The sequence below is a fragment of the Oncorhynchus gorbuscha genome, linkage group LG02, assembly GCF_021184085.1.
Source record: "Oncorhynchus gorbuscha isolate QuinsamMale2020 ecotype Even-year linkage group LG02, OgorEven_v1.0, whole genome shotgun sequence".
NCBI lineage: Eukaryota > Metazoa > Chordata > Actinopteri > Salmoniformes > Salmonidae > Oncorhynchus > Oncorhynchus gorbuscha.
The window spans coordinates 13644561-13663614 of NC_060174.1; the positions used below are offsets into that span (position 1 = coordinate 13644561).

The 19054-nt window shown below is 46.1% G+C and overlaps 1 protein-coding gene and 1 non-coding gene across 4 annotated transcripts in view; one reads left to right on the top strand and one right to left on the bottom strand.

Annotated features, from left to right (window-relative positions):
• LOC123997460 (choline transporter-like protein 5-B) overlaps positions 1 to 19054 on the bottom strand; it is a 123459-nt gene that overhangs the window by 63994 nt on the left and 40411 nt on the right. For all 3 annotated transcript variants that reach the window (XR_006832113.1, XM_046301738.1, XM_046301725.1), the window contains exon 2: positions 767 to 815. Coding sequence is in view for 2 of the 3 variants with exons in the window: in XM_046301738.1 (XP_046157694.1) it covers positions 767 to 815 (49 nt within the window). In the remaining variant the exon portion in view is untranslated. The remainder of the gene's footprint in view (positions 1 to 766; positions 816 to 19054) is intronic.
• On the top strand, positions 112 to 187 carry trnas-uga. The gene has a single exon. It is a non-coding gene; the product is annotated as a tRNA-Ser (tRNA).

Consider the following 19054-nt stretch of genomic DNA (forward strand, 5'->3'; position numbering starts at 1 on the left):
AGGCATATCTTTGGGGCAGAGAAGAAAATAACACTTTTGTAAAGAAGAATCTAGGCCTCCTGTCTATAGGCTGCTGAACATCCATCATGCAGCTTATTACTGTACATGTCTGGTCCTGTGTGGCTCAGTTGGTAGAGCATGGCACTTGAAATACCAGGGTTGTGGGTTTGATTCCCACGGGGGACCAATGCGAATGACAATGTATAAGAGCGTCTGCTAAATGACTCACTACTGTAAGTCGCTCTCGATAAGAGCGTCTGCTAAATGACTCACTACTGTAAGTCGCTCTCGATAAGAGCGTCTGCTAAATGACTCACTACTGTAAGTCGCTCTCGATAAGAGCGTCTGCTAAATGACTAACTACTGTAAGTCGCTCTGGATAAGAGCGTCTGCTAAATGACTCACTACTGTAAGTCTCTCTGGATAAGAGCGTCTGCTAAATGACTCACTACTGTAAGTCGCTCTGGATAAGAGCGTCTGCTAAATGACTCACTACTGTAAGTCTCTCTGGATAAGAGCGTCTGCTAAATGACTCACTACTGTAAGTCGCTCTGGATAAGAGCGTCTGTTAAATGACTCACTACTGTAAGTCGCTCTCGATAAGAGCGTCTGCTAAATGACTCACTACTGTAAGTCGCTCTCGATAAGAGCGTCTGCTAAATGACTCACTACTGTAAGTCGCTCTGGATAAGAGTGTCTGATCAATAACTAACATGTAAACGTAATGTCTCTGTAGCTTGTTGGAGTTGACCAGTGAGTACAGTACCTGTTATGGATTGGTCCTCTGAAGCTCGGGTCAAAGTTGCGTGGCTCACCTGTAAGGGAAGCAGATCATAGAGTGGTTACCATTCATAAACCAAGAGTCTGTTAGCTCTTTAACATTCAACACAACAGTGTCTCAGAGAACTACTCGGCTTAGAAACAGGGAAGTCTATAATATTGCTAAGACCATTTACATGTACAGTGAACAAGTAATTGACACTTTTCTGATTTACTCTATTTTTGTATATTTTTGATTCTTCAACCAAAATGTAATATTAGATAAAGGGAACCTGAGTTTACAAATACACACATTTTTTTATACTTGTTTATTTGATGAACAATGTTATGCAACATCCAATTCCCCTGTGTTAAAAAGTTATTGCTCCCTTACGCTCAATAACTGGTTGTGTCACCTTTAGCTGAAATGACTGCAACCAAACACTTCCTGTAGTTGCTTATCAGTCTCTCACATCTTACTGTGGAATTTGGTCTTTCGCCAGACATAAATGGGACCCATCACATCCAAAAAGTTGACTCATGTTTGCTGAAAAGCACCTGGATGATCATCAAGACTCAAGACTCCTGGAAGAATGCTCTATGGACAGATGAGGAAAAAGTATCACTTTTTGGATGGCATGGGTCCAATTATGCCTGGTGAAAACCAAACACTGCATCCCACAGTAAGAACCTTATACCAACGGTGAAGCATTGTGGTGGTAGTGTGATGTTTGGAGATGCTTTGCTGCCTCAGGACCTGGATGACTTGCCTTAATAGAAGGACCCATGAATTCTGCTCTGTATCAGAGAATTCTATCGGAGCTGAAGCACAGCTGGGTCATGTAACCAAGACAATGATCCAAAAACACACAATAAAGTCTACATTAAAATTGTGAAATAGCAACACATTTGAAGTTTTGGAATGGCCTAGTCAAAGTCCAGACCTAATCCCAATTGAGATTTGAAATGAGCAGTTCATGCTTGAAAACCCACAAATGTCGGCGAGTTGGTGGACTAAGTAGATGTGCCATTTGTGCCGCATCCTGTGTACCAGTACTGAGATGCTAACATGATGCCGAGCTACTATGTGTATGTATGTGTTCGTGCCTGCTTGAGTGTGTGAGAGGGTGTCCACATCCACTTCCTAACGTGTGTTTGTATGTGTGCTGTATATGTTTTCCGGTGTCCATGTGGAGTTGCAGTATGAACTGTTCCTGTGAGCACATTCATCATCACACAGAGAGTGTAATTTCTCAGAGCAACATGAGTGGGCCTATCTCCCATCTGTCTCTGAAGGCCTGCTTCTGCTCTCAGAGATACAGCCCACTTGGCAGAACCCAGCACCGGGGACACTGTACTACGCACTTGGCCTCCTCACTGAGCACTCATGAATCACTGGGTGTCATTGGCTGAGAGAGAGAGAGAGAGAGAGAGTGAGGAAGATACATGGCAACGCTCTCATGTTGACGATCAATCACGTGGCTGAAGTGTTCAACATTTCCGGGTGAAGACATTGTCTCCATCAGCACTGTCCCGACATTCAGGCATCACATTCGGAGGAGGTCATTAGTTATTTATGCAAAGCGAAATGTAAAAGTAGGACATTGAAAAGGACTTGGACCCATAACCCCCCTGTGCCAGAGACGCTGTGCTCCTCCAACCCACTGAGTATACAGTCTATTGTTCTCTACCGCAATGACGTTGTATTTTGGTTCTAAATAAAGACGCCCGGGACCTTGGAGATTTTCTAGGATTAATCTGCATCTCTCAGCCAAGGACAAAGAGTCACAGGACCAGGTGCAGTCAGCAGGAGACTACAGCAACCTTGGAATTCAGATAAGAGAGAGCATAGATGTAGAGTTGTGTTAACAGCCTGGTCACGTTTTGCATGACAATGACCACAGGACAAGACATCACAAACAGATCTGGGACCAGGATACTGAGTTAGCTATTTCCTTATATAGCACATCAAGTTATTAGTAATAGGCAAACCACATCGATATGTTTGACACACGGCTGCACATCTGTGCTATAAAGATATGAGACATCAATGATGCAGTGACAAACCAATTGGTGATTTAGCCTGCCATGTTCCAAGACATGAAGGTCATGACAGCAACACCATCTATTTCCTCAGACAAAAGCAGCAAAACAACCGCATTGTCCTTAACTACCATCTAACACCTTAGTATCTGTGTGACCCGGACACAGATGTTTACAAATGTCCCTTAGATGAGTGAAACATGTCGGGATGGACCCTGGGACACCAGCAGGGTCATGGAGAAGGTCATGGAGAAGGATTCAACAGAACTTTCAAAGCTAGTTAATATATATAATATAATAATATATGCCATCAATTAACTGCCAATGGCAAATGGCCAAACTATTTCACCATGGACAATTCCTGCAATATATGGCTTCAGAGCAGATATTAGAAACCAGGTCCTGTGCAGTAAGAGATTGGTTTGATCTGTATATGCATGGCGCATGTTGTTGTTTGTATATCCCGGTGGATGTTCCTACAAACCAGCGGCCAGGTAGCATAAGATGAAGTAACATCAGAGATCATTAGAGGTCCAGCTGCCAGGGGCTGTGAGCTGACTACTGTATCTGTTGGACCGGGATCCAAGCAGCCAGGTAGATTAGATGAAGTAACATCAGAGATCATTAGAGGTCCAGCTGCCGGGGGCCATGAGCTGACTACTGTATCTGTTGGACCGGGATCCAAGCAGCCAAGTAGATTAGATGAAGTAACATCAGAGATCATTAGAGGTCCAGCTGCCGGGGGCCATGAGCTGACTACTGTATCTGTTGGACCGGGATCCAAGCAGCCAGGTAGATTAGATGAAGTAACATCAGAGATCATTAGAGGTCCAGCTGCCGGGGGCTGTGAGCTGACTACTGTATCTGTTGGACCGGGATCCAAGCAGCCAAGTAGATTAGATGAAGTAACATCAGAGGACATTAGAGGTCCAGCTGCCGGGGGCTGTGAGCTGACTACTGTATCTGTTGGACCGGGATCCAAGCAGCCAAGTAGATTAGATGAAGTAACATCAGAGATCATTAGAGGTCCAGCTGCCGGGGGCCATGAGCTGACTACTGTATCTGTTGGACCGGGTTCCAAGCAGCCAAGTAGATTAGAAATACAGAGAAAAATCTCTCATTGACCTCAGGGTGTGAACATTTCAAACGACTGAGTGCTCCCTGGTCTTTGTCATCCATCGTGGTGAAAACAGACTGGTCTGTACGGGGGGAGGGGGGGATATTGTGGAAGCTAATTCATACAGAGATGAAGGGAAGGTAATGTTGAGAGGACAGATTGCGCAACAGCGAGGGTCAGGAGAATATTTTTCCCTGGAGGGCTTGCAATATCGCTCTCCACTTCATTGACAAACCCCACAGTGTCCAACAGGGGAACGGATGGGGGGGCCGTGGGCCCCGGCCAACTATAGGGTGTAAAGAGAGGACACCAGCTTGGCATGGGTGGCTCATCATACTATTGTCTGAATACTCTCTTGGACATAAAACACAAGTTATCAGGGGACTCAGTGAATACCTAAGAACATTACTCAACAATATGAGTAGCTGAAATGCACTAGATTCTACAGTACACACAAAACCAGGATTTGCTTATTGGGCACAACCTATGAGACCTGACTGCTTGGCTTTATTCCTTGACTGCTTGACTCACCACAGTAGCCTGCCCTGTTACTCTGATTCTCAAGTGATTTCAGTCCCATTATACAGTACCGGGGGCCTGACATTAAATCGGTAACACTGGGCCACCAGTAGACGCGGCCCTGGTTGACGACTGTGCTGTTTTTAGACTTAACAAGTGTAGAGAGAGTAGTGGATGTGTGATGTGCTGGGGTCAGTCAGGCTGAATGAAGGACTGTAGTCAACAACATTTGGAAAATGCCTCCAAGGCATACTGTGGCAGTTAGCTAATGTAGTGTTTTGGCTAATGTTGCCTGGTGCCTGCTAGGCTCCTCTACTCTGTGTGTTGGCTCTGTTGCCTGCTAGGCTCCTCTACTCTGTGTGTTGGCTCTGTTGCCTGGTGCCTGCTAGGCTCCTCTACTCTGTGTGTTGGCTCTGTTGCCTGCTAGGCTCCTCTACTCTGTGTGTTGGCTTTGTTGCCTGCTAGGCTCCTCTACTCTGTGTGTTGGCTTTGTTGCTTGGTGCCTGCTAGGCTCCTCTACTCTGTGTGTTGGCTCTGTTGCCTGCTAGGCTCCTCTACTCTGTGTGTTGGCTTTGTTGCCTGCTAGGCTCCTCTACTCTGTGTGTTGGCTTTGTTGCCTGGTGCCTGCTAGGCTCCTCTACTCTGTGTGTTGGCTTTGTTGCCTGGTGCCTGCTAGGCTCCTCTACTCTGTCTGTTGGCTCTGTTGCCTGGTGCCTGCTAGGCTCCTCTACTCTGTCTGTTGGCTCTGTTGCCTGGTGCCTGCTAGGCTCCTCTGCCTGTGTTGGCTCTGTTGCCTGCTAGGCTCCTCTACTCTGTGTGTTGGCTCTGTTGCCTGGTGCCTGCTAGGCTCCTCTACTCTGTGTGTTGGCTCTGTTGCCTGGTGCCTGCTAGGCTCCTCTACTCTGTGTGTTGGCTCTGTTGCCTGCTAGGCTCCTCTACTCTGTGTGTTGGCTTTGTTGCCTGGTGCCTGCTAGGCTCCTCTACTCTGTGTGTTGGCTTTGTTGCCTGGTGCCTGCTAGGCTCCTCTACTCTGTGTGTTGGCTATGTTGCCTGCTAGGCTCCTCTACTCTGTGTGTTGGCTTTGTTGCCTGCTAGGCTCCTCTACTCTGTGTGTTGGCTTTGTTGCCTGGTGCCTGCTAGGCTCCTCTACTCTGTGTGTTGGCTTTGTTGCCTGGTGCCTGCTAGGCTCCTCTACTCTGTGTGTTGGCTTTGTTGCCTGGTGCCTGCTAGGCTCCTCTACTCTGTCTGTTGGCTATGTTGCCTGGTGCCTGCTAGGCTCCTCTACTCTCAGTGCGTTGGCTCATCTCACGTTGATGTGTTGTTCCATAAGACATTAGATGATGCAGGTTGTGTACATAGAGCAAAGACAAATATGTTGATGTCTGTAGTATGCATGCACAAACAGGAATGAGGATGTTTGGAGGGTGTATATGTAAAGGATCAAAACACATTTTATTTGTCACATGCGCCGAATACAATACCGGGAAATGCTTACTTACGAGCCCTTCTTAAAACTGCGTCGTTGGATAAGAAAATATTTACAAAAATAAATAAAAAGACCAACAATAAAATAATGAGGCCATATACAGGGTACTGGTACCAAGTCAGTGTGCGGAGGTACAGGTAGGTCGAGGTAATATGTACATGTAGGTAGGGGTAGTGACTATGCATAGATAATAAACAGCGAGTAGCAGCAGTGTACAACAAACACAAATAGTCTGGGTTGCCATTTGATTAGCTGTTCAGCAGAAGTATGGCTTGGGGGAAGAAGCTGTTAAGAAGCCTTTTGGACCTGGACATGGCGCTCCTGTACCACTTGCCGTGCGGTAGCAGAGAGAAAGGTCTATGAGTAGGGTGGCTGGAGTCTTTGCCAATTGTTAGGGTCTTTCTCTTGTATAGAAGTCCTGGATGGCAGGAAGTTTGGCCCCAGTGATGTACTGGGCTGTAAGCACTACCCTCTAGCGTTTTGCGGTCGGAGGCTAAGCAGATGCCATACCAGGCGGTGATGCAACCCGTTAGGATGCTCTTGATGGTGCAGTTCTAGAACTTTGAGAATCTAAGGACCCATACCAAATCTTTTCAGTCTGCTGAGGGGGAATATTGTCGTGCAATCTTCACGACTGTCTTGGTGTGCTTGGAACAATATATTTTCGTTGGTGATGTGGACACCAAGGAACTTGAAGCTCTCAACCTGCTTCACTACAGCCCTGTCAATGAGAATGAGGACGTGCTTGGTCCTCCTTTTCCTGTAGTCCACGATCATCTCCTTTGTCTTGATCACATTGAGGGAGAGGTTGTTATCCTGGCAGCACACGGCCAGGTCTCTGACCTCCTCCCAATACGCTGTCTCATCATCGTTGGTGATCAGGCCTACCACTAATATAATAATAATATATGCCATTTAGCAGACGCTTTTATCCAAAGCGACTTACAGTCATGTGTGCATACATTCTACGTATGGGTGGTCCCGGGGATCGAACCCACTACCCTGGCGTTACAAGCGCCATGCTCTACTAACTGAGCTACAGAAGGACCACTGTTGTGTCATTGGAAAACTTAATGGTGGTGTTGGAATTGTGCTTGGCCACTCCGTCATGGGTAAACAGAGAGTACAGGAGGGGACTAACCACACACCCCTAAGGGGCCCCCCGTCTTGAAGATCAGCATAGCAGATGTGTTGTTGCCTACCCTTACCACCTGGGGGGAGGCCCGTCAGGAAGTCCAGGATCCAGTTGCAGAGGGAGGTGCTTAGTGATAAGCTTTGAGGGCACTATGGTGTTGAACACTGAGCTGTAGTTAATGAACAGAACTCGCACTTAGGCGTTTCTTTTGTCCAGGTGGGAAAGGGCAGTGTGGAGTGCAATAGAGATGGCTGTGGATCTGTTGGGGCGGTATGCAAATTGGAGAGGGTCTAGGGTTTTTCTGGGATGTTTGTGATGATGTGAGCCATGACCAGCCTTTCAAAGCCCTTCATGGCTACAGACGAGAGTGCTACGGGTCGGTAGTCATTTAGGCAGGTTAGCTTGGTGTTCTTTGGCACAGGGACTATGGTGATTTGCTTGAAAGATGTAGTAATTACAGACTCGGTCATGGACAGGTTGAAAACATCAGTGAAGACACTTACCAGTTGGTCAGCGCATGCTTCAACATTGTGAATGTTGACCTGTCTAAAGGTCTTACTCACAAAGCGGGGGTAAAGCCCCGCCTTATCCCAGCTCACTGGTCACCATAGCAGCACCCATCCATAGCACGTGATCCAGCAGGTATATTTCACTGGTCACCCCCAAAGGCAATTCCTCATTCGGCCGCTTATCCTTCCAGTTCTCTGCTGCCAATGACTGGAACAAACTACAAAAATCACTGAAGCTGGAGACTCATATCTCCCTCACTAGCATTAATCACCAGCTGTCAGAGCAGCTCACAGATCACTGCACCTGTACATAGCCCATCCAACTACCTCATCCCCATACTGTATTTATTTATTTATCTTGCTCCTTTGCACCCCAGTATCTCTACTTGCACATTCATCTTCTGCACTTCTGTCACTCCAGTGTTTAATTGCTATATTGTAATTATTTCTCCACGATGGACTATTTATCGCCTTACCTTGAAAACAATAGGATGTCTTCAGCCCAGCAAATGAATTGTGGCGATTATAGCTACTCTCTGGGGCGTTGAGGTCAGACTGGGTATGACATTACACATCAGGTTCAGACAGAGGCTTTGTCACTAATCCTCATACTCCAATCCCATTTGCATCCTCAGTCTGCCATAGCGATAGCATTATGGGTCAATGTACACCACAGAACTGACAGCATTGACTGTGACATACTGTACAGAACAGAAGTTTCATTCCAACCACATTCCACTTCCAATCATTCTGTGACTAATCAGTGGATGTACTTGAAGATATAGGACAGCTTCAACTGGACGATCTCTAGCATCCTTTCAGAGCGCTGTAAAAGTGACATTGTACAGAAATGAATGTTGTGATGATCATTGGTGGAACAGGATGTTCTTGGTAGAGGGCTGTGAGAGTGACGTTGTACAGAAATGAATGTTGTGATGATCATTGGTGGAACAAAAGGCTCCAAAAGAGATGAGGCCAGACTGAATGCATGTGTCTGTTATAAAACATGTCTCAGGTCACAAACACAGCAGTATATTATTTTATTAAAACACCTCTTAATTGAGATATTGGCCTACTGGGATTGTGTACATTATTGTCCTAATATACAATAAGTACAGTACCGTTTCTCCCTACACCCTAAAATTCTCCCCATTTCCTCAACCTTTCCCCATTTTATTTTATATATTTTACTTTTATTTTACTAGGCAAGTCAGTTAAGAACAAATTCTTATTTTCAATGACAGCCTAGGAACAGTGGGTTAACTGCCTGTTCAGGGGCAGAATGACAGATTTGTACCTTGTACCTTTGAACTTGCAACCTTTTGGTTACTAGTCCAATGCTCTAACCACTAGGCTACCCTGCCGCCCCTTAAACTCATTGATTACTCAGACACACCAAAACAGGCAGACGGGGCACCACCGTCCAACAGGCTTCTTTCATAAGGTGACCAGGAAAACGTCTCAACAGCTGTCGGTGCAACACATGGGTTGGACCTGAGATGCCTCTTGGTTGACCTTTTCTCATTCTATCCATTCAGGAACATATCAAAGACTCTGGGAGTGGTGTTTTTCACCTTTTAGACACGTGTCGCTTGTTAGTATTCTGTCAGGTCCGTCTCTACTGTAGCAACCCTGTCTGTGGTCCTGTGGTGCCCAGTTGGTAGAGCATGATACTTGAAATGCCAGGGTTGCAGGTTCGATTCCCATCGGGGATCAGTGAGAAGAAAACGTATGAAACGTGTGACTGTAATTCTATCTGGATAAATGTGTTTGCTAAATGACTAAAATATAACCGTGTTCTGTCTCTCCACCAAACCCAACTTAGAGGCTTGGCACACCAATCTCAACTCTGCTTGGTGGGTTATGACACACAGGCAGTGTGAGTGGCCTGCACATAAACTCCTCTGAGGCTCCATTGGGTGCAGTGTGCTGATCACACTCTCTCTGCCCAACCTAAATGATTTGGAATCTATCTTAGAAGCAGCTGCAGATGGCTGTATTATATTTTAGACATGGACACACACACACTCTTTCTCTCTAAACAGTTCCCTCTCTCTCACTATTCCTCAGGGGCACCAAACCTGGTCTAGGCCTGGGATCATCACCTAGATTCAGCCACGGGACAATTTTTCTTGAGCGGAAGTTCAGTGTGCCGGAACATAATTACAAATAATTTGTGGATGGCAAATGGACTACAAGAAGTCAGACTAAAACATAATAATTTCAAACCTTGCTTACATCCTAAGTATACGATCGAATACTGTTGAAGTCGGAAGTTTACATACACCTCAACCAAATACATTTAAACTTAGTTTTTCACAATTCCTGACATTTAATGCTAGTAAAAATCCCTGTCTTGGGTCAGTTAGGATCCCCAATTTATTTTAAGAATGTGAAATGTCAGAATAATAGTAGAGAGAATTATTTATTTCTGCTTTTATTTCTTTCATCACATTCCCAGTGGGTCAGAAGTTTACATACACTCAATTAGTATTTGGTAGCATTGCCTTTAAATTGTTTAACTTGGGTCAAACGTTTCAGGTAGTCTTCCTCAAGCTTCCCACAATAAGTTGGGTGAATGTTGGCCCATTCCTCCTGACAGAGCTGGGTCAGGTTTGTAGGCCTCCTTGATCGCACAAGATTCTTCAGTTCTGCCCACAAATTTTCTATAGGATTGAGGTCAGGGCTTTGTGATGGCCACTCCAATACCTTGACTTTGTTATCCTGAAGCCAATATGCTTGGGGTCATTGTCCATTTGGAAGACCTGTTTGCGACCAAGCTTTAACTTCCTGACTGATGTCTTGAGATGTTGCTTCAATATATCCACATCATTTTCCACCCTCATGATGCCATCTATTTTGTGAAACGCACCAGTCTCTCCTGCAGCAAAGCAACAATTTCAAAGATTCTGAGTTACAGTTCATAAGGAAATTATCCAATTTAAATGTATAGATTAGGGTCGAATTAATTTACTTCACATGACTGTGAATACAGATATGTATCTTTCGGTCACAGATGTTTTATTTTAAAGTTAAGGTAAGGGCGTGGATCAGAAAGAAGAGAGAGAGGTAGAGAGAGAGACAGTAGAGGGGCAGAGTAGAGAGAGGGGCAGTAGAGAGAGGGGCAGTAGAGAGACAGTAGAGGGTCAGAGTAGAGAGAGGGGCAGAGTAGAGAGAGGGGCAGAGTAGAGAGAGGGGCAGTAGAGAGACAGTAGAGGGTCAGAGTAGAGAGAGGGGCAGAGTAGAGAGAGGGGCAGTAGAGAGAGGGGCAGAGTAGAGAGACAGTAGAGGGTCAGAGTAGAGAGACAGTAGAGGGTCAGAGTAGAGAGAGGGGCAGTAGAGAGACAGTAGAGGGTCAGAGTAGAGAGACAGTAGAAGGTCAGAGAGAGAGCAAAGAGGAGGGGCAGACTAGAGAGAGAGAGGGGCAGAGTAGAGAGAGAGGGGCAGAGTAGAGAGAGGGGCAGAGTAAATAGGCAGACTCTAGAGAGAGAGGAGGTAGGGCAGAGAGACAGAGAGGGGCAGAGTAGAGAGACAGTAGGGTCAGAGTGAGAGAGAGAGGCAGAGTAAATAGGGAGGCAGGCAGTAGAAAGGGGCAGGGAGGCAGAGTAGTGAGAGAAGGGTCAGAGTAGAGAGAGGGGCAGTAGAGAGACAGTAGAGGGTCAGAGTAGAGAGACAGTAGAGGGTCAGAGTAGAGAGAGAGAGACAAAGTAAATAGGGAGGCAGACTAGAGAGAGAGGGGTAGAGTGAGAGAAGGCAGAGTAGAGAGAGGGGCAGAGTAAATAGGGAGGCAGACTAGAGAGAGAGAGGGGCAGAGTAGAGAGAGGGGCAGAGTAAATAGGGAGGCAGACTAGAGAGAGATAGGGGTAGAGTGAGAGAAGGGCAGAGTAGAGAGGGGCAGAGTAAATAGAGAGGCAGACTAGAGAGAGAGAGGGGCAGAGTAAATAGGGAGGCAGACTAGAGAGAGAGGGGCAGAGTAGAGAGGGGGGCAGAGTAAATAGAGAGGCAGACTAGAGAGAGGGGCAGAGTAGAGAGAGGGGCAGAGTAAATAGAGAGGCAGACTAGAGAGAGAGAGGGGCAGAGTAGAGAGAGGGGCAGAGTAAATAGAGAGGCAGACTAGAGAGAGAGAGGGGCAGAGTAGAGTGAGAGAAGGCAGAGTAGAAAGAGAGAGAGACAGGGGCAACTCATCCCAAACCATCTCAATTGGGTTGAGGTCGGGTGATTGTGGAGGCCAGGTCATCTGATGCAGCACTGGTGACTGGTGACACTGTCAGTGATTTATTTAGAATTCAAGGCACACTTAGCCAGCATGGCTGCCACAGCATTCTGCAGCAATACACCATCCCATCTGGTTTGCGACAGTTGGACTATAATTTGTTTTTCAACAGGACAATGACCCAACACAACTCCAGGCTGTGTAAGGCCTATTTGACCAAGATGGAGAATGATGGGGTGCTGTATCAGATTACCTGGCCTCCACAATCCCCAACCTCAACCAAATTGAGATGGTTTGGGATGAGACGGACTGGAGAGTGAAGGAAAAGCAGCCAGCAAGTGCTCAGCATGTGTAGGAGCTCCTTCAAGACTGTTGAATAAGCATTCCAGGTGAAGCTGGTTGAGAGAATTCCAAGAGTGTGCCTTTGTCATCAAGGCAAAGGATGGCTATTTAATGAATCTCAAATATTGTGATTTGTTTAACACTTACTACATGATTCCATATGAGATTTCATAGTTTGTGTCTTCACTATTATTCTACAATGTAGAAAATTGTTTTAAAAAAAAATAAGAAAAACCCTTCAATGAGTAGATGTCCTAAAACATTTGACCAGCTGATCGGTTGATCTGCTCAGAAAACATAGAAATCATACGTGAGCCACCAGTTCCTCCTTTGAGAGACAGGAACTCATATAACCAACTTAACTCGGTTCCCCAATAGATAATCTGCCCGTGTAGGTATCAAACCCACAACGTTTATGTTACAACCAGCATGTTCCAACCAACTGAGCCCCCGGAACTACACTCGGCTGGAATATCTGGAGTGGACTCTCACTGAGTTAGTACATTAAGACATGACTAGTATTTATAACATCTCCCTGTTACCAGCCTTGTAAACACACCACACTGACATCCACTCCGTAGGGGAAAGAGGCAGCAGGGTACAGGATGGGCTCCCACAGGGGGTTTGGGTTAGCATTTCAGTGTCAGCCTCTGGCAGCTAGCCTACAGCAAACAGAGAGGCAGAGTAGAGAGAGAGTAGAGAGGTAGAGTAGAGAGGGGTAGAGACAGGGGCAGAGTAGAGGGAGAGAGGGGCAGAGTAGAGAGAGAGAAGGGCAGAGTAGAGAGAGAGGGGGGCAGAGTGATGGGCAGAGTGCAGAGAGAGGGGCAGAGTAGAGAGGGAGGTAGAGAGAGAGAGGGGCAGAGTAGAGAGGGAGGTAGAGAGAGAGAGAGAGAGAGAGGGGCAGAGTAGAGAGGGAGGTAGAGAGAGAGAGGGGCAGAGTAGAGAGAGAGGTAGAGAGAGAGGGGCAGAGTAGAGAGAGAGGTAGAGAGAGAGGGGGGCAGAGTAGAGAGAGGTAGAGAGAGGGGCAGAGTAGAGAGAGGTAGAGAGAGGGGGCAGAGTAGAGAGGTAGAGAGAGGGGCAGAGAGAGAGGTAGAGAGAGGGGGCAGAGTAGAGAGGTAGAGAGAGGGGGCAGAGTAGAGAGAGAGAGTAGAGAGGGGGCAGAGTAGAGAGGGGGCAGAGAGGGGGCAGAGAGGTAGAGAGAGGGGGCAGAGTAGAGAGGGAGGTAGAGAGAGAGGGGCAGAGTAGAGAGAGGTAGAGAGAGAGGGCAGAGTAGAGAGAGGTAGAGAGAGAGGGGCAGAGTAGAGAGAGGGGTAGAGAGAGAGGGGCAGAGTAGAGAGAGGGGCAGGCAGAGTAGAGAGAGGGGTAGAGAGAGAGGGGCAGAGTAGAGAGAGGTAGAGAGAGAGGGCAGAGTAGAGAGAGGGGCAGAGTAGAGAGAGAGGGGCAGAGTAGAGAGAGAGGTAGGAGAGAGAGGGGGCAGAGTAGAGCGAGAGGTAGAGAGAGAGAGGGGGCAGAGTAGAGCGAGAGGTAGAGAGAGAGAGAGGGGGGCAGAGTAGAGCGAGAGGTAGAGAGAGAGAGAGGGGCAGAGTAGAGCGAGAGGTAGAGAGAGAGAGGGGCAGAGTAGAGTGAGAGGGGCAGAGTAGAGAGAGAGGTAGAGAGAGAGGGGCAGAGTAGAGCGAGAGGTAGAGAGAGAGAGAGAGAGAGAGAGAGAGAGAGGGGCAGGGTAGCGAGAGAGGTAGAGAGAGAGAGAGAGAGAGAGAGAGAGAGAGAGAGAGAGAGAGAGGGGCAGAGTAGAGCGAGAGGTAGAGAGAGAGAGAGGGGCAGAGTAGAGCAAGAGGGGCAGAGTAGAGCGAGAGGGGCAGAGTAGAGAGAAAGCGGCAGAGTAGAGAGAAAGGGGCAGAGTAGAGAGAAAGGGGCAGAGTAGAGAGAAAGGGGCAGAGTAGAGAGAAAGGGGCAGAGTAGAGAGAGAGAGAGAGTAGAGAGAGAGATCTGAGCAGAGTAGAGAGAGAGAGAGTAGAGAGAGAGATCTGAGCAGAGTAGAGAGAGAGGCAGGCAGTGTTGAGAGTAGAGAGAGAGAGAGAGAGTAGAGAGAGAGAGATCGGAGCAGAGTAGAGAGAGAGGCAGGCAGTGTTTGGGGGATTGTGACCTTGGCTACTTGTGTGATGTAGCAGGGTGTGATGGGACAGAAATGCAGCTAGGTCCCCAAGCATATCAGTAGCAGCCCTGTGTTCCTGTGAAATTAGTCTCTCATGCTGGATCAGTGACAAGCTCAACAGGCTTTGGTTTGGGTTTATATGGATTTTAAGGTTGAGTCACGGGAATGACGCCTGTTTCCTCATCTCCGTCTTGTGTAATGTGTAGGTTCAGGGAGAGACAGCACAGCTTAAATGCTTAGCTACACATAAACACACACAATGTTTCTTTATTGTCATTCACACACTAAATATTGCATTTCAGACTGCCTCCTCTCCCTAACTACAGCGGAGCTTCAATGTCGAGCATAACAACTCGCTAATTCGACTCTGTTGTCAATTTGCCTGAGGTTGCATGGGGTGTTACAGGACCCAAAGCAATCAGACTTACTTGACTTCACTGATTAAGTGACAGTAAGAATTGGTTCTGGATCAGCCTCCTAACGTGATCAATGTCAGTAGGAACACTGGGTTATCCTCACGATAAAGGATTCTCAGAAGCGTATGCCTCTACCACTCTCTCCTTTCCTTCTCATCTCTCACAGTCATTTTGTCATTCAGATCAGCCTGGAGTTGGCTGAGAAACCGGTGCAACGCAGCACATCCCTGAGGTGTTATGCAAGTCCCTCACCTCCCCACATACAGAATAAATAACACAGGGAGCAACAGTAGCTGACTTTCATCTCAGGATAATGATCCATCTGAGTGGAATCTGTTGATAGACCTGAATCATTCAGTACAGTGTGTTGCTCTCAACCAAAGTCCTCATCACCAACCTCACAGTAGCAGGGACTGAAGCTGTTTTCTATGTGTGTTGTAATGGCAGCTGTTTCACTCACTATACACAGTTTGTATCGTTGAGTTGTGTTTCATAAATCATTGTCAGTTTTAATCAATCGGCACAATCATCCACGATTAGATTAGCGCCACTCGTTGTATAATGTCAGTTAGCCCCACTACCCCAACAAAGAAAGGGACTGTATTCATACTGCAAACTGGATATACAAAACCTTCGTGCATAGCATTGCCTGTAACAAGGAGACACAGCTGGACATTTAGAGACAACTCTGTTCACTTCGCACAGGGTTTACAAAAGGTAGTTCATGTTTGCCTGTCGTGATACGAAGCCAGTTTGTGTAAGTATTTACTGTGTCAAGCCTGCCAGCACTGTGAATACCTTTCCGTAGTCTCTAAACACATCAGGGAACCGTGATATCCTGCTGTAGTAGCCAGAGAAAAGCACTGAAGAATTTCATAGGGGAAGAACCTCATTCAATAGAATGAGTAGGAGCATTATAAAGAGTAAATTAAAGTGTGTAGGAGTACCACCCAGCGATCATCAGTCTTCATATTACGTGTGATAGCAGAGGCAACTAACAGCGGCAGGGAGCCTAGTGGTTAGAGAGTTGGGCCAGTAATTGAAAGGTTGCTAGATCAAATCCCCGAGCTGACAAGTTAAAAATCTGTCGTTCTGCCCCTGAACAAGGCAGTTAACCCACTGTTCCCCGGTAGGCCGCCATTGTAAATAAGAATTTGTTCTTAACTGATTTGCCTAGTTAAATAAAGGTTGAATAAAAAGTCAATCATGGCACTTATTCCTGTCTGAAGGGATGAGGCATCTGAACTATGACCGCGGTAGTTTATAAGGAGAGGAGAGTCTTTGAAAAAAAGTATTCCTAGCTCTTTGTCAGCCTCTGTGAAAAGTCTGCATTGCCTGGGTGTGAGAATGCCACGCTCAAGCAACCTGACCATGTGAGAAATGTGTTAATTAACAAGGTGACCAGCTCAACATTTTTGTTGCTGAATCCATTATAATAGGTTGAGGATGAATGAAGGGACTGTCTATGACTGTGCAAATGTATGATTTCAATTTTTTATTTGTCTGTAAAAATGCACTAGAAGTGTGAATGTTGGTGTGTGATGGAAAATGCACAAATTGAGCATGTCTGCAAGTGTGCATTGATTCGATGTGTATTGGTGCTTGATTGACTAGTGTTCCTGTGTGTGTGTGTGTGTGTGTGTGTGTGTGTGTGTGTGTGTGTGTGTGTGTGTGTGTGTGTGTGTGTGTGTGTGTGTGTGTGTGTGTGTGTGTGTGTGTGTGTGTGTGTGTGTGTGTGTGTGTGTGTGTGTGTGTGTGTGTGTGTGTGTGTGTGTGTGTGTGTGTGTGTGTGTCCATTCACCACGCATTTCCATTTGCTAGAAAGGCAGGTTGGCGAGGACTATAGAGCTTTTGCACCTATCATCCCTCTCTGCATGACAGCCCTGCCCTGAGCTGCCTGTGAAAGGCCATTTGGACAGGCTGGCTGACTGAGCACCAGCACCAGAGACGCCACTTGGACACAGCAGCTGACCTGAACATGGGGAGTCGGCACAACTCCATCCCATGCTCCACTGGCTGAGTCTCCAACTGCCCAGGCTGCATTTAAAGACGCAGGGCCTCGTTTCCTTTTCAGATGGAGGAGCGTAAGATTATCCCAAATCTCAACAATAAACACCAAAATGTGTACCATAAGCATGATGAACTCACGTGTACCATAAGCATGATCAACTCACGTGTACCATAAACATGATCAACTCACGTGTACAACTCACGTGTACCATAAGCATGATCAACTCACGTGTACCATAAACATGATCAACTCACGTGTACAACTCACGTGTACCATAAACATGATCAACTCACGTGTACCATAAACATGATCACGTGTACCATAAACATGATCACGTGTACCATAAGCATGATCAACTCACGTGTACCATAAACATGATCAACTCACGTGTACCATAAACATGATCAACTCACGTGTACAACTCACGTGTACCATAAACATGATCAACTCACGTGTACCATAAACATGATCAACTCACGTGTACCATAAGCATGATCAACTCACGTGTACCATAAGCATGATCAACTCACGTGTACCATAAACATGATCAACTCACGTGTACAACTCACGTGTACCATAAACATGATCAACTCACGTGTACCATAAGCATGATCAACTCACGTGTACCATAAGCATGATCAACTCACGTGTACCATAAACATGATCAACTCACGTGTACAACTCACGTGTACCATAAGCATGATCAACTCACGTGTACCATAAACATGATCAACTCACGTGTACAACTCACGTGTACCATAAACATGATCAACTCACGTGTACCATAAACATGATCAACTCACGTGTACCATAAACATGATCAACTCACTTGTACCATAAACATGATCAACTCACGTGTACCATAAACATGATCAACTCACGTGTACCATAAGCATGATCAACTCACATGTACCATTTTTTAAGAACAAATTCTTATTTTCAATGACGGCCTAGGAACAGTGAGTTAACTGCCTGTTCGGGGGCAGAACGACAGATTTGTACCTTGTCAGCACGGGGGCTTGAACTTGCAACCTTCCGGTTACTAGTCCAACACTCTAACCACTAGGCTACTCTGCCGCCCCAAGCGCGCACTATTCATTATAAAATGCTGATGTTCGGAACATCATTTTGTACTGTACAGTACGGCTTCCTCTGCTTCGACACAATGTTCAAGTGTGGGCTGAATTCTGAGTGGGCAGTTGGAGATGAGATGGCAGCGAGAGTCTATTTCACTGCAGCCAATCCTCATCTCCAGCTGACAGGCTACAAACATGATTGGCAGGGGCCTGGAGTCATGGCAACTGAGTGAAACCCTGGGTCAGTGTGTAGGGAGAGATGAGAGACACTGCAGCTTTCCCATGAAGTCATACTGAGTAGACTGACTATGTCACTTACTGACAATGACAATGCTATATACATCTGCCAGTTGTCACAGCATGAACTGGGCTGGTTGAATTAGCAGTCTTTTGACAAATTCACCAATAATATGGATTGCTTGAGCCTAATTATAATGAATGATCATGTACAGAAATGATTGATTATAATGAGGGTTCACCTCCTATGATAATGACAGTAAAACCGTTACTTATAAGATGCCATGACATGCACTGTCTATAATAACCAACAGACATGAGTCATAAAGCCCTTGATGTATTGACTATTATACTGTAATTACATAAGCCATAGCTTGCATATCTCTGCATGCACTACTATAGGGGAAGGGGAAAGATGGATACCTAGTCAGTTGTACAACTGAATTCCTTCAACTGAAATGGATCTTCTGAATCAGAGAGGTGCAGGGGCTGCCTTAGTCTACGTATTAGTGCTCCTTTGTCTGACAATCTGTGGTAAACTGTTTTATTACCGTGTTACTGTTTATGAAAGCTGTCGTTTCACAATTGAAACACTGTAGTAATGTGGTTTCTATGGCATTTGGCACGAGTCCCAGATTTTCATAGACAAGCTAACAAAGAGGACCAGCTAATGGAGCAGTACATCTTCACAGAGATTGACTATCCATATGCCGACCAGAAGACAACACTCACTATTGTCTTTTACATCGTTTGCCTTGTATTTGCCAAATAACAACGGCCATGGTTAATGAGTATTGTTGTTCGTCTTGGCTTTCAGATGCAATTCACTTTTTTTCTTCATCAAAACAATACCTTTAGGTCTTTCGTCTGTTGTCAACGGTTGGGGAAATGAAAACAGTCTTACATCGTTAGAATTAAGCTATGGTGTGTGTTTAATACTGTAACAATAACATGTCGTAACAATACGGTTAGCTAGGTACACTACATGCCAAGTGTCGATCCCCAAGAGGATGCCCTGTATTATGTGAAAAAAAATACA